The sequence below is a fragment of the Danio rerio genome, chromosome 2, assembly GCF_049306965.1.
Source record: "Danio rerio strain Tuebingen ecotype United States chromosome 2, GRCz12tu, whole genome shotgun sequence".
In the NCBI taxonomy this organism is placed as follows: domain Eukaryota; kingdom Metazoa; phylum Chordata; class Actinopteri; order Cypriniformes; family Danionidae; genus Danio; species Danio rerio.
Window position 1 is genome coordinate 62,397,501 of NC_133177.1, and position 15,348 is coordinate 62,412,848.

The 15,348-nt window shown below is 35.5% G+C and overlaps 2 protein-coding genes across 2 annotated transcripts in view; both read right to left on the bottom strand.

Annotated features, from left to right (window-relative positions):
• The window catches only part of LOC100332639 (protein APCDD1-like), a 47,954-nt gene that overhangs the window by 11,246 nt on the left and 21,360 nt on the right, over positions 1-15,348 (bottom strand). The window lies entirely within an intron of this gene.
• Positions 10,701-15,154, bottom strand: LOC141379219 (uncharacterized). Its single transcript, XM_073932264.1, has 2 exons — positions 13,913-15,154; positions 10,701-13,831 (listed from the first exon to the last, which is right to left on the bottom strand). The coding sequence occupies exons 1-2, from the start codon at positions 14,358-14,360 to the stop codon at positions 11,463-11,465; spliced, it is 2,817 nt and encodes a 938-aa protein (XP_073788365.1). The 5' UTR covers positions 14,361-15,154; the 3' UTR covers positions 10,701-11,462.

The window sequence follows — 15,348 nt, forward strand, 5'->3', positions numbered from 1 at the left end:
AATTATAAATATTCGTGTCAAAACTATTTCTAAATTCAGTTCTAATCTCCAGCAAACTAATAAATGAACAATAATAATGAAGTGTGCTCAAAATACTGAGTTATATCCTAAAACACATATCCTAAAACCTGACAGGTGGGCAAATCTAAGCTTGTTTTTAATAAAAAAATATAAATATGGATATAATAAATAATACTGCTAATAATAATAACATTATACAAAAGCAAATTGTTATGAATGAACTGAAAAAGCCTCCCGAGATGAAGAAGACATAAAAGCAGTGATTTTTCATATTTATGTCGGCTAGAAAATAATATGTTTTGTAATATTTTAATCCTTTATATTCATATTCTATATCTATTCTTATTATATCCTATATATATCCTTAATATTTAAAAGTTTTCATATGTAAAGATATTTGCCTATTGCTCTCTTGTGTGTATTAAGCAGTGTGTAAGCGAGAGTTTAGACCGGGTTAGTTTTGGTCTAATGAAAAATCTATTATAGTTTCTCAAAATAGCAACGCGCCAGCGGTCCGCCTCAGAACGCCATCCATTTTTAGACCAGAACGCCTATGGGCGCACAAATGAGCGCTAATGCATTTGCTATTTAAACAGCGTAGCGCAACGCCTCAAAATGACTCTTGGGCCAAGCTGAAACTACCAAAAGACTACTGCGCCACGCCTTGCGCCACACTGCGCCGGGTGTATGATAGAGCCCTCAATCTGCAAAAATAAAAATGATTAACTAAAACCGCCAAAATTTGAAATGATGCTCTAAAACAGGGGTCACCAAACTTGTTCCTGGAGCATCGGTGTCCTGCAGATTTTAGCTCCAACCCTAATCAAACACACATGAACCAGCTAATCAAGGTCTTATGCTGCGGTCACACTAAAATTTGTGTGTGATATTCTGTTAGACAGCGCTGTGAAAAGGGGCGGGAATAAACACGATTATTAGACATTAAAAAGCGAGCGATTGCTCCATGTTTTACATTTCTGTCCAGAGAGGTCGTGTTTTGATCCTCGACTGGTCTCACGCAGTCAAGTGACGCGATTTCGGAGGTCAGAGTTCACCAAGCTTAAACTTTGCACCGCAGAAACCTGCGAAACTTGACGCATGACCCTGCATTTCCGGTCTGACGCATTCGCCTGCGTATGAATGGAAGTTTATGGGGAGAAGAGTGAAGTGTGACCGCAGCTTCACAAGGTATACTTGAAACCTCCAGGCAGGTGTTGAGCTATTGCTATTGAGACACCCTGAAATTGAACTAAAATCTGCTTTTAACATACTATATCTGTATTTAAAAAAATATATTTAGCTACAACTAGAAATACACTTGAACCCTAATTTTAAACATTTCATTATATTCATGACTAATTTAAAGTATAGTAGTAATATATAGTAGTAATATAATAGTAGTATATAGTACTACTACTATTATATTACTATATAGTAGTAATATAATACAAATTGTAAATAAAGTGTGCTAAATACTGTATTAAAAGTGCTCTATTTTCCCAAACTAATTTTGTATTTAATGTACTAAAAATTAGTATTAAGGACATCTAAGTGTACTCAACAGTACTATTATGAGACACCATGAAGCTGATCTAAAATGTGCTATTAACATACTAAACATTTATTTAAATAATATATTTTGAAGGCAAACTGTGTGTACAAAGAAAACAGCATCTGTGCTTCATCAAAACACTTTAATCTTTTTGTGCAATAAACCACAAGTCCAAAAATACCTTATGGGAGAGAACAAAAACATAGCAAAAACTGAGAACACAAAAATATAAATAAGATGCAACATTACAGCACATATGTGAAATGTAAAGACATTTTGTGTAAATGTACTTCTACTACAATACATTACTAATAGATTTTTAATAAAGTCAATTTAATGTACACTTAAAATGACCACACTCAAAATAAAATTAAGTGTTAGTGATAATATTGCATTCATATTAAGTGTACTTAAGTACAGCTTTTGGGAAAATGTACTGCTACTACAATACATTACTAATACATTTTTTTATATATTAACTTATTTTAAACTTAGGATTAGTATGTAAACAGTGTACTAAAATCAACTCATGTTTAAAGCATTTAAAGCACACTTTTGAAAAACACTCTAATAAAACTCTTCTGGATGTTTTCTCTGTAGTGTACTTTATTGTAGTACACTAAACATTTATTTAAGTATTTCTGGTATTTAGTATACTTTTGTCAAGTGTAGTAAAGTCCTACTGAAGTATAAACATACTTTTAATCAGTATATTTATAGTGTAAAACCATCAAACTTTTATTTAACACAAAAAATTACAATGTACTAAAAATGTATTTGCGTTATTTAAGTGTATTTTAGTTGCATTTAAGTTTTTTTTTTTTTCACCTGGGTATGCATATTAAGATTTGATCACTTAGTGAAATTGTACTGCTGCTTGAACATGTTACAGTGAATATGCTCATACTTTCCTCCTCTTTGTTGTAGTTTTACAAAAAGTGAAGTTTACTTATAAACATATTTCGAGAGGATCACGTGCTTATGATTGTTCACAGCTGTTCCAACTTTAGCTAACGACTGATTATCCTATCAGACGATCCGTAACCCACTATCAATAACCAGACTTTTCTCATCTCAATATCTTCGTCTTGAAGAAACCCCCCCCCACCCAACCCTACTTTCCCTCCTTTCAAATGAGCGTCACGGTGGCCAGAGATTAGCGCTGTTGCCTCACAGCAAGAATGCCCCTGCTTTAATTCCCTTCCAAACCAGGCGACACTTCTGTTCTGTTTTGCTCGTTCTCCTCGTGCTCACTTGGGTTTTCCCCGGGTCCTCCAGTTTCCTCCCACAGTTCAAAAACAGGCACCCTGAACAATTAATCCAAAGTATTTTAGCTAAGCTCTGAGTACACCTTCCAGCATCCATATCAGACACTTAGCTACAATAAGCAGGAGGGGGAGTCATTGAGATCTACCTGAGCTCAAACTCTCCTCTCGCCTTGCAATAGGAGGGAGCCCAGGGCTCGAGGATCTTATAAGCTCAGGGCTCTCTCCCAGGACAGCACGCCAAACTAGCTTTACTATCAATCATCAGCTAAGTGTGAACTCTTGAGAGAAAGATATTGAGAAGAACAATCGCCAGTAAAGTCACTAAGTAAAGTTTATTTATAAACTAATTTGGAGATGATCATGTGATTATGATTGAACACGGCTGGTTCTGCATTAGCTATGTATGATCCACCAATCAGACGATTCCTAACCCACTATAAAGAGCCAGGGTTTCTCACTACAGTCATCTTCGATTTGAGGAATCCCCCCTTCCACCCCTACTCCTCCACCTTTTCCTTCATAGGGTGGCACGGTGGCTCAGTAGTTAGCACTGTTGCCTAACAGCAAGAATGTCAGCGGTTCTAGTCCGTTAACAGGCTGGCGGTCGGTTCTGTGCAAAGTTTGCATGTTCTTCCCGTGCTCGCGTGGGTTTCCCCCGGGTCCTCCGGTTTCCTCCCACATTCCAAACACATGCACAAGTGAATTGATCAATCTAAATTTAGCACTACAGTCAATCTCTCATCCTGCATTATATCTCATCATAGCATTCATTTTCTGTCACCAAGAAGGAAGTTCTCGAGACCTACCTGAGCTCAGAGCTCCCTTCTCGCCCTGCAAACGGAAGGGAGCCCAGGGCTCAAGGACCTTATAGGCACAACATGAAACAAAGAGCTGGAGATTTGTCTGCATATACAGTCTGTGGAAGAATGACTGAGTGTGTCTAACACACAACAGCCACGGGTATATTTCAGCAGCTGATGTGCGACACGATAAACATGCTGATTCGCATAATCACTGGTGACATGTCTGTTATCCTAAGATGCATCCATAATGTCAGGTTTCCACTTTTTTTCTTGTTAATCACTGAAATTGGCTAATTTGAGTTTGAGACCGCTGATATAAATTATGCATGAAAAAAGTGCAAAACATGATCTGCAAAAACTGAAATTGATGCACTAACATGGCAAAAACTTCAGCTAAAAACTTACATTTATTTACTAAAACTAAAAATTATGAACTAAAACTACGAAAAACTGCAGAATCACTCAATCTTACAAATGATGACCGCGGCCTCTAGAGCGCCTTTTAGAGATCAGAGGAGTGAGGTTTATCTGCACAGCACTTCACTGGCTGGTTACATCAGCAAACACTAAATAATATGCACTGAAATCTTTAAATACTGCACTGAATTATCGAATTTATTGCATATTTATTATTAAAAGTTCCTCCGTTTGCAGCTCTGTTTAAACCATAAATTTCTGCAAATTATTCATGATGACTAAACCAGGCATGCATCTATTAATACACAATCAATAAAACACAGCACCGCGGCCATCAGACACACACACAGAAACGCAGCGGCTATGATCCACCCAGAAAACCAGCATCAACACACACACACACTGGCACAGATTCTGCAGCTAAATCAGGAAAGCTGTGTGTTAATGAGCGTGTGTTTAATGGCAGTCTGATGGCGTCACACACATATCAAATCAACACCACATGCTGGAAACACACACTCCGGGTCTCATATGTCATTCTGCTGGACCTTTTGAAAAGTAGTTTTATTAAGTCAGTGTTTTGCATGAAGAGGAATTTCGAGTCAAAGCTCATGGCCAAATTGTTTGTCACTAAAACCAGACTTCTCTTGAAAAAGATCTACAGCCACAGTGTTTAAATGCTGAACTGTAAAAGCTGAAAATTACACTCGAAAACATCAAAAATGGAAAATTAGTCACTAAAACATGAAAAACTGAAAATAACTCAATAAAACGTCAAAAACTGAAAATTAACCTCTAAAACGTCAAAAACAGGAAATTATGCTTTAAAACGACAAAAACAGATAATTATTCTCTAAAACATCAAAAACTGAAAATTATGCTTTAAAACAACAAAAACAGAAAATTATGCTCTAAAAATGAAAAAAAAAACTGAAAATGAAGCTCATAGACATCAAAAATGAAAAATTACCTTCTAAAGCATCAGAAACGAAAAATCACTCTCTAAAACAACAAAATCAGAAAATTAAACTCTAAAACATAAAAAACAAAAAATTTTACTCAAAACAACAAAATCAGAAAATTATGCTCTAAAACATAAAAAAATGAAAATTATACTCTAAAACAAAATCAGAAATTTATGCTCTTAAACGACAAAACTGAAAATTACAATCTAAATCGGAAAATTATTTCCTGAAACGTCAAAATCAGAAAATTACTCTCTTAAACGACAAAACCTGAATATTACGCTCTAAAACAACAAAATTAGAAAATTACATTCAAAAACGACAAAACTGAAAATTACCCTCTAAAGCGTCAAAAACGGATAATTACGCTCTAAAATATCAAAAACTGAAAATTACGCTCTAAAACAACAAAATTTAAAAAATACACTCTAAATCGACAAAAACTAAAAATTACGCTCTAAAATGGCTAAAACTGAAAATTATGCTGTAAAGCATCAAAAACGGATAATTACGCTGTTAAAGGACAAAAACTGAATATTACGCTCTAAAACAACAAAATTAAAAAATTACACTCTAAAACGACAAAAACTGAAAATTACACTCCTAAACGGCAAAAACTGAAAATTACCCTCTAAAACATCAAAAGTGGAAAATTACGCTTTAAAACAACATAAATTTAAAACTACACTCTTAGTGTCAAAAACTGAAAATTACCCTCTAAAACGTCAACATTTTTGCTCTAAAACTGTAACAACGGAACATTTACGGCAGTAACTCGTTTCACACATTACAGCATACTTTCTAAAAGTCAGCTAATGGGGCTGAAATCAAGTCAGATGCTATGCTTCATTCTGCTCCTGTTGTGGAGGATTTAGCAAAGCACTTTTAATAATAAGTCGACGTCTTTGCATGAAGAGGAATTTCTATATTGAACACTTTACGAGCTCATGTGGACCACAGCTGGTTTATGTGTCACAAAAACACATGGCTTCTCTTGAAGGAGCTCTTCAGCCACATCAGACAGTGTTTAAAAGCTCTCCTTCATCAAAAACATCAGCCTGTAATGTCTAACAGCACTAATTCCTACAGTCTTTATTGAGGTTGAGGCTAAGAAAACCCCAAAAACTCAAAACAACATGAAAACTCAAACACTTTTACAATCACAGTAATCAGATCACACTGAGTCTGCACAACACTGGAGTCGCATTCTGTGGTGCCTTAAAACTTTAAAGCTTTTAGAGCATAACTTTCAGTTTTGTCGTTTTATAGCGTAATTTTCCATTTTTGACGTTTTAGAGCGTAATTTTCAGCTAATGACGTTTTAGAGCGTAATTTTTCATTTTTGACGTTTTAGAGCATAATTTTCAGCTAATGACGTTTTAGAGAATAATTTTCAGTTTTTGCTGTTTTAGAGCGTAATTTTTAGTTTTTGCTGTTTTAGAGCGTAATTTTCAGTTTTTGTCATTTTAGAGCGTAATTTTCCATTTTTGACGTTTTAGAGCGTCATTTTCAGCTAATGACATTTTAGAGCGTAATTTTCCATTTTTGACGTTTTAGAGCGTCATTTTCAGCTAATGATGTTTTAGAGCGTAATTTTTCATTTTTGACGTTTTAGAGCATAATTTTCAGCTAATGACGTTTTAGAGCATAATTTTCAGCTAATGACGTTTTAGAACATAATTTTCAGTTTTTGCTGTTTTAGAGCGTAATTTTTAGTTTTTGCTGTTTTAGAGCGTAATTTTCAGTTTTTGCTGTTTTAGAGCGTAATTTTTAGTTTTTGACGTTTTAAAGCATAATTTTCAGGTAATGACGTTTTAGAGCGTAATTTTCCATTTTTGACGTTTTAGAGCGTAATTTTCAGCTAATGACGTTTTAGAGCGTAATTTTTCATTTTTGACGTTTTAGAGCATAATTTTCAGCTAATGACGTTTTAGAACATAATTTTCAGTTTTTGCTGTTTTAGAGCGTAATTTTTAGTTTTTGTCACTCTTGAGGGTAATTTTCAGTTTTTGACCTTTTAGAACAGAATTTTCAGTTTATATTGTTTTAGAGCATAATTTTTAGTTTTTGACGTTTTAGGGTGTAATTTTCAGTTTTTAACGTTTTAGAACATAATTTTCATTTTTTTTGTTTTATAACGTAATTTAAATTTTTTTTATTTTATAGCGTAATTTTTGGTTTATGTCAGTTCATTATGTACTTTTCAGTTTATGACGTTTTAGGGCTTAATTTTCAGTTTTTGAAGTTTTAGGGTATAATTTTCAGTTTATGTTGTTTTAGAGCGAAATTTTCCGTTTTTGATGTTTTAGAGAATAATTTTCAGTTTTTGCTGTTTTAGAGCGTAATTTTTAGTTTTTGCTGTTTTAGAGCGTAATTTTCAGTTTTTGTCATTTTAGAGCGTAATTTTCCATTTTTGACGTTTTAGAGCGTCATTTTCAGCTAATGACATTTTAGAGCGTAATTTTCCATTTTTTGACGTTTTAGAGCGTCATTTTCAGCTAATGATGTTTTAGAGCGTAATTTTTCATTTTTGACGTTTTAGAGCATAATTTTCAGCTAATGACGTTTTAGAGCATAATTTTCAGCTAATGACGTTTTAGAACATAATTTTCAGTTTTTGCTGTTTTAGAGCGTAATTTTTAGTTTTTGCTGTTTTAGAGCGTAATTTTCAGTTTTTGCTGTTTTAGAGCGTAATTTTTAGTTTTTGACGTTTTAAAGCATAATTTTCAGGTAATGACGTTTTAGAGCGTAATTTTCCATTTTTGACGTTTTAGAGCGTAATTTTCAGCTAATGACGTTTTAGAGCGTAATTTTTCATTTTTGACGTTTTAGAGCATAATTTTCAGCTAATGACGTTTTAGAGAATAATTTTCAGTTTTTGCTGTTTTAGAGCGTAATTTTTAGTTTTTGCTGTTTTAGAGCGTAATTTTCAGTTTTTGTCATTTTAGAGCGTAATTTTCTTTTTTGATGTTTTAGAGGATAATTTTCAGTTTTTGTCATTTTAGAGCGTAATTTTCCATTTTTGACGTTTTAGAGCGTCATTTTCAGCTAATGACATTTTAGAGCGTAATTTTCCATTTTTGACGTTTTAGAGCGTCATTTTCAGCTAATGATGTTTTAGAGCGTAATTTTTCATTTTTCACGTTTTAGAGCATAATTTTCAGCTAATGACGTTTTAGAGCATAATTTTCAGCTAATGACGTTTTAGAACATAATTTTCAGTTTTTGCTGTTTTAGAGCGTAATTTTTAGTTTTTGCTGTTTTAGAGCGTAATTTTCAGTTTTTGCTGTTTTAGAGCGTAATTTTTAGTTTTTGACGTTTTAAAGCATAATTTTCAGGTAATGACGTTTTAGAGCGTAATTTTCCATTTTTGACGTTTTAGAGCGTAATTTTCAGCTAATGACGTTTTAGAGCATAATTTTCAGCTAATGACGTTTTAGAACATAATTTTCAGTTTTTGCTGTTTTAGAGCGTAATTTTTAGTTTTTGCTGTTTTAGAGCGTAATTTTTAGTTTTTGCTGTTTTAGAGCGTAATTTTTAGTTTTTGACGTTTTAAAGCATAATTTTCAGGTAATGACGTTTTAGAGCGTAATTTTCCATTTTTGACGTTTTAGAGCGTAATTTTCAGCTAATGACGTTTTAGAGCGTAATTTTTCATTTTTGACGTTTTAGAGCATAATTTTCAGCTAATGACGTTTTAGAACATAATTTTCAGTTTTTGCTGTTTTAGAGCGTAATTTTTAGTTTTTGTCACTCTTGAGGGTAATTTTCAGTTTTTGACCTTTTAGAACAGAATTTTCAGTTTATATTGTTTTAGAGCATAATTTTTAGTTTTTGACGTTTTAGGGTGTAATTTTCAGTTTTTAACGTTTTAGAACATAATTTTCATTTTTTTTGTTTTATAACGTAATTTAAATTTTTTTTATTTTATAGCGTAATTTTTGGTTTATGTCAGTTCATTATGTACTTTTCAGTTTATGACGTTTTAGGGCTTAATTTTCAGTTTTTGAAGTTTTAGGGTATAATTTTCAGTTTATGTTGTTTTAGAGCGAAATTTTCAGTTTTTGATGTTTTAGAGAATAATTTTCAGTTTTTGCTGTTTTAGAGCGTAATTTTTAGTTTTTGCTGTTTTAGAGCGTAATTTTCAGTTTTTGTCATTTTAGAGCGTAATTTTCCATTTTTGACGTTTTAGAGCGTCATTTTCAGCTAATGACATTTTAGAGCGTAATTTTCCATTTTTTGACGTTTTAGAGCGTCATTTTCAGCTAATGATGTTTTAGAGCGTAATTTTTCATTTTTGACGTTTTAGAGCATAATTTTCAGCTAATGACGTTTTAGAGCATAATTTTCAGCTAATGACGTTTTAGAACATAATTTTCAGTTTTTGCTGTTTTAGAGCGTAATTTTTAGTTTTTGCTGTTTTAGAGCGTAATTTTCAGTTTTTGCTGTTTTAGAGCGTAATTTTTAGTTTTTGACGTTTTAAAGCATAATTTTCAGGTAATGACGTTTTAGAGCGTAATTTTCCATTTTTGACGTTTTAGAGCGTAATTTTCAGCTAATGACGTTTTAGAGCGTAATTTTTCATTTTTGACGTTTTAGAGCATAATTTTCAGCTAATGACGTTTTAGAGAATAATTTTCAGTTTTTGCTGTTTTAGAGCGTAATTTTTAGTTTTTGCTGTTTTAGAGCGTAATTTTCAGTTTTTGTCATTTTAGAGCGTAATTTTCTTTTTTGATGTTTTAGAGGATAATTTTCAGTTTTTGTCATTTTAGAGCGTAATTTTCCATTTTTGACGTTTTAGAGCGTCATTTTCAGCTAATGACATTTTAGAGCGTAATTTTCCATTTTTGACGTTTTAGAGCGTCATTTTCAGCTAATGATGTTTTAGAGCGTAATTTTTCATTTTTCACGTTTTAGAGCATAATTTTCAGCTAATGACGTTTTAGAGCATAATTTTCAGCTAATGACGTTTTAGAACATAATTTTCAGTTTTTGCTGTTTTAGAGCGTAATTTTTAGTTTTTGCTGTTTTAGAGCGTAATTTTCAGTTTTTGCTGTTTTAGAGCGTAATTTTTAGTTTTTGACGTTTTAAAGCATAATTTTCAGGTAATGACGTTTTAGAGCGTAATTTTCCATTTTTGACGTTTTAGAGCGTAATTTTCAGCTAATGACGTTTTAGAGCATAATTTTCAGCTAATGACGTTTTAGAACATAATTTTCAGTTTTTGCTGTTTTAGAGCGTAATTTTTAGTTTTTGCTGTTTTAGAGCGTAATTTTCAGTTTTTGCTGTTTTAGAGCGTAATTTTTAGTTTTTGACGTTTTAAAGCATAATTTTCAGGTAATGACGTTTTAGAGCGTAATTTTCCATTTTTGACGTTTTAGAGCGTAATTTTCAGCTAATGACGTTTTAGAGCGTAATTTTTCATTTTTGACGTTTTAGAGCATAATTTTCAGCTAATGACGTTTTAGAACATAATTTTCAGTTTTTGCTGTTTTAGAGCGTAATTTTTAGTTTTTGTCACTCTTGAGGGTAATTTTCAGTTTTTGACCTTTTAGAACAGAATTTTCAGTTTATATTGTTTTAGAGCATAATTTTTAGTTTTTGACGTTTTAGGGTGTAATTTTCAGTTTTTAACGTTTTAGAACATAATTTTCATTTTTTTTGTTTTATAACGTAATTTAAATTTTTTTTATTTTATAGCGTAATTTTTGGTTTATGTCAGTTCATTATGTACTTTTCAGTTTATGACGTTTTAGGGCTTAATTTTCAGTTTTTGAAGTTTTAGGGTATAATTTTCAGTTTATGTTGTTTTAGAGCGAAATTTTCCGTTTTTGATGTTTTAGAGAATAATTTTCAGTTTTTGCTGTTTTAGAGCGTAATTTTTAGTTTTTGCTGTTTTAGAGCGTAATTTTCAGTTTTTGTCATTTTAGAGCGTAATTTTCCATTTTTGACGTTTTAGAGCGTCATTTTCAGCTAATGACATTTTAGAGCGTAATTTTCCATTTTTTGACGTTTTAGAGCGTCATTTTCAGCTAATGATGTTTTAGAGCGTAATTTTTCATTTTTGACGTTTTAGAGCATAATTTTCAGCTAATGACGTTTTAGAGCATAATTTTCAGCTAATGACGTTTTAGAACATAATTTTCAGTTTTTGCTGTTTTAGAGCGTAATTTTTAGTTTTTGCTGTTTTAGAGCGTAATTTTCAGTTTTTGCTGTTTTACATTTACATTTACATTTAGTCATTTAGCAGACGCTTTTATCCAAAGCGACTTACAAATGAGGACAAGGAAGCAATTTACACAACTAAGAGCAACAATGAATAAGTACTAAAGGCAAGTTTCAGGTCTGTAAAGTCTAAGAAGGGAAGTGTTAGTAGTTTTTTTTTTTTTTTTTTTTTTTGTACAATTAGTGTGATATTCAAAGAGGCAATTGCAGCTTAGGAAGTGAAGTGGAGACTAAATAGTTGAGTTTTTAGTCGTTTCTTGAAAATAGCGAGTGACTCTGCTGTTCTGATGCAGTTAGGGAGTTCATTCCACCAACTGGGCAGATTGAGCGTGAGCGTTCGCGAAAGTGATTTTTTCCCTCTTTGGGATGGAACCACGAGGCGACGTTCATTCACAGAACGCAAGTTTCTGGAGGGCACATAGATCTGCAGAAGTGAGTGCAGATAAGAAGGTGCTAGGCCAGAAGTCACTTTGTAGGCAAACATCAGAGTTTTGAATTTGATGCGAGCAGCAACTGGCAGCCAGTGCAAACGGACTAGCAGCGGAGTGACATGTGCTCGTTTAGGTTCATTGAAGACAACTCGTGCTGCTGCATTCTGGAGCAGTTGAAGAGGCTTGATAGAGTTAGCTGGAAGCCCAGCTAGTAGAGAGTTGCAGTAATCCAGTTTGGAGAGAACAAGAGCTTGAACAAGGAGTTGAGCTGCATGTTCAGATAAGAAGGGTCGGATCTTTCTGATGTTATAGAGTGCAAATCTGCACGATCGAGCAGTTCTAGAAATGTGGTCAGAGAAGTTTAGTTGGTCATCAATCGTTACTCCAAGGCTTTTCACCATTTTGGATGCAGTAATGGTTGCCCCATCCATCTGGATTGAAAAGTTATGGTGTAGAGTCGGGTTGGCAGAAACTACAAGCATTTCCGTTTTTGCGAGGTTCAGCTGAAGATGATGATCTTTCATCCAGTGTGAAATATCCAACAGGCAGGCTGAGATACGAGCTGGAACCGAGGGATCATCAGGATGAAAAGAGAGGTATAGCTGGGTGTCATCAGCATAGCAGTGGTAGGAGAATCCATGTCTCTGGATGACTGGTCCTAGAGATGATGTGTAGATGGAGAAGAGAAGTGGCCCAAGAACAGAGCCTTGAGGTACCCCAGTGTTTAGATGCTGTAGGTTGGACACCTCTCCCCTCCAAGACACCCTGAATGACCTGTCAGAGAGGTAAGATCTAAACCATTGTATAACAGTGCCCGCAACGCCCAGTGACTCAAGCGTAGATAGCAGGATCTGGTGGTTGACAGTGTCAAAAGCAGCTGACAAGTCCAGCAAAATGAGGACTGATGATTTAGAGTCTGCTTTAGCCAGTCTGAGATCCTCCACGACCGAGAGCAGGGCAGTCTCAGTTGAGTGGCCTTTCTTAAAGCCGGATTGCTTGTTGTCCATGAGATTGTTTTGAGTAAGAAAGTCCAGGACTTGATTGAACACTACTTTCTCCAGAATCTTGGCCATGAATGGAAGCAGGGATACTGGTCTGTAGTTTTCAAGTAGCGTATGGTCCAGGTTGGGTTTCTTTAGCAGTGGGGTTACCCTAGCCTGCTTAAATGTAGTGGGGAATAAACCAGAGTCAAGAGATGTGTTAATTATGTGAGTCAGTGTTGGTATGACTGCAGGAGAGATGGCTTGCAAGAGATGAGAGGGAATGGGATCGAGTGGACAGGTGGTTGCATGGCTAGATAGCACAAGTTTGGACACCTCAGACTCAGAGAGCTGAGAAAAAGAGGTGAGTGTGTGTGGTGTTGGTGTTGTATCTTGCGTGTTTGTTGTAGGTGCAGCAAATTGAGCACTGATTTTTGCAGTTTTGGTGCAGAAGAATGTAGCAAAGTCATCAGTAGTAAGTGTGGAGGATGCGGGTGGAGGAGGAGGATAGAGGAGGGAGGAAAATGTTTTAAAAAGTAGGCGAGGATTAGTGGCATTGTTGATTTTCAGACGGTAATACGTCTGCTTTGCAGAAGTAACCTCAGCTGAGAAAGAGGACAGAAGAGTTTGGTATGTTAAGAGATGTGCAGGATTTTTAGTTTTCCGCCAAATTCTCTCTGCAGCCCGAAGTTTTGAGCGATGCTCACGGAGAGCATCCGAGAGCCAGGGTGCAGGAGGACTGGCACGGGCTGGCCTGGATGCAAGAGGACATAATCGGTCTAGACATGATGCTAGTGTGGAGCAGAGTGTATTAGTGGCACTGTTCGAATCAAGTGCAGTGAGTTTGCGAGATGGAGGAAGAGAGTCTGAAACAATGGTGGATAGTCTATTGGGTGAGAGAGATCGTAGGTTTCTGCGAAAGGTAACCAGTGTTGGAGTGTGTGGCGGCTCAGGAGTAATGTGGATGTTGAGAGACAGAAGGAAATGATCAGATATTTGTAGTGGAGTTACTATTGTTTGATCAGTGAAGCAGTGTCGTGTGTAAATAAGGTCTAGCTGATTACCTGATTTGTGGGTAGCAGAAGTAGGTGCTCTTTTTAGGTCAAAAGAGGCAAGCAGAGTCTGAAAGTCTGCAGCTTGCGGTTTGTCAACGTAAATGTTGAAGTCACCTAGCACCAATAAGGGAGTGGCAAAATTAGAAAAAGATGAGAGAAGAACATCCAGTTCATCTAGGAAGTGACCTAATTTACCTGGTGGGCGGTAGATGACAACCACATTTATGTAGAAGGGGTGGATAATGGTGACTGCATGGAATTCAAAGGAGCTGATTGTTGGCAGGGACGGTATCAGAGTAAATTTCCATTCTTTGGAAATTAGTAGTCCAGTCCCACCCCCTCTCCCTGTCTGACGAGGAGTGTGGGAAAAAGAGAAATTAGCAGAAAGAGTAGCATGTGTAGCAGTGTCCTCCGGCCTCAACCAGGTCTCAGTTAGAGCCATGAGATTATAGTCAGAATATGTAGCTATGGAGGTAATAAAATCAGCCTTGTTAACAGCTGATTGACAATTCCAGAGGCCCACGGAGAGAGAGAGTTGTGAAATAGTAGATACATGTATTGAACGAAGGTTGTGAGGATTACGCCTGCAGCGCACCTCCCGTGTTTTGCGAGTGTTAGTAACAACAGGAATTAGAAAACACATAATAAAAGTGCACTGACAACAAAAAATAAGTGTGAAGTAAAACAATACAGTAAAGTACTCAAGTGCTTTGTCGGTGTCTTTGCTCGGTGGAGTCGCGCAGGTAGAGTCGATGGTCTTTACCCTCGTCGGTCTTCACACGAGGCTGCCGCGACCGCTGCCGCGGTGAACTAGTTGTTTATATAACCCCAAAGCACTAGCTGATTGAATTCAGCTGGACACGCCTCGAGAGTCAAAACAAGGGCCGAAACTGAGGCGGACGACGCGAACCGCGTCTGCGTTCGCTACACAAGCTCTTATAGTAACCAAGGAAACAGTGGCTAAACAACTTCTAGTATTATACACAACTGAAAGCAAGTTTAAATGTCCTACAACTTTACACAAACAGCTGGAAACAAGTCCTCAAACCATACACAACAACTGAAACAAATCTTAAATGTACTTACAGGCTGCTGTTCTAGATGCTGCTAAAGTGCTTCTCCTGCCGACTAATGCTACCGTGCTCACTATATAGTGGTTACCTGGCGTTTGGACACGCCTCCCGAGTCAAAACAAGGGCCGAAACTGAGGCGGACGACGCGAACCGCGTCTGCGTTCGCTACACAAGCTCTTATAGTAACCAAGGAAACAGTGGCTAAACAACTTCTAGTATTATACACAACTGAAAGCAAGTTTAAATGTCCTACAACTTTACACAAACAGCTGGAAACAAGTCCTCAAACCATACACAACAACTGAAACAAATCTTAAATGTACTTACAGGCTGCTGTTCTAGATGCTGCTAAAGTGCTTCTCCTTTAGAGCGTAATTTTTAGTTTTTGACGTTTTAAAGCATAATTTTCAGGTAATGACGTTTTAGAGCGTAATTTTCCATTTTTGACGTTTTAGAGCGTAATTTTCAGCTAATGACGTTTTAGAGCGTAATTTTTCATTTTTGACGTTTTAGAGCATAATTTTCAGCTAATGACGTTTTAGAACATAATTTTCAGTT

Excerpts from the sequence above, each read along its gene's own strand:
- LOC141379219 (XM_073932264.1), bottom strand. The coding sequence starts at position 14,360 with ATGTGTTTTCTAATTCCTGTTGTTACTAACACTCGCAAAACACGGGAG. Across the intron at positions 13,832-13,912 it reads TGTCATCTACCGCCCACCAG|GTGACTTCAACATTTACGTT; the intron begins GTAAATTAGGTC and ends TATTGGTGCTAG.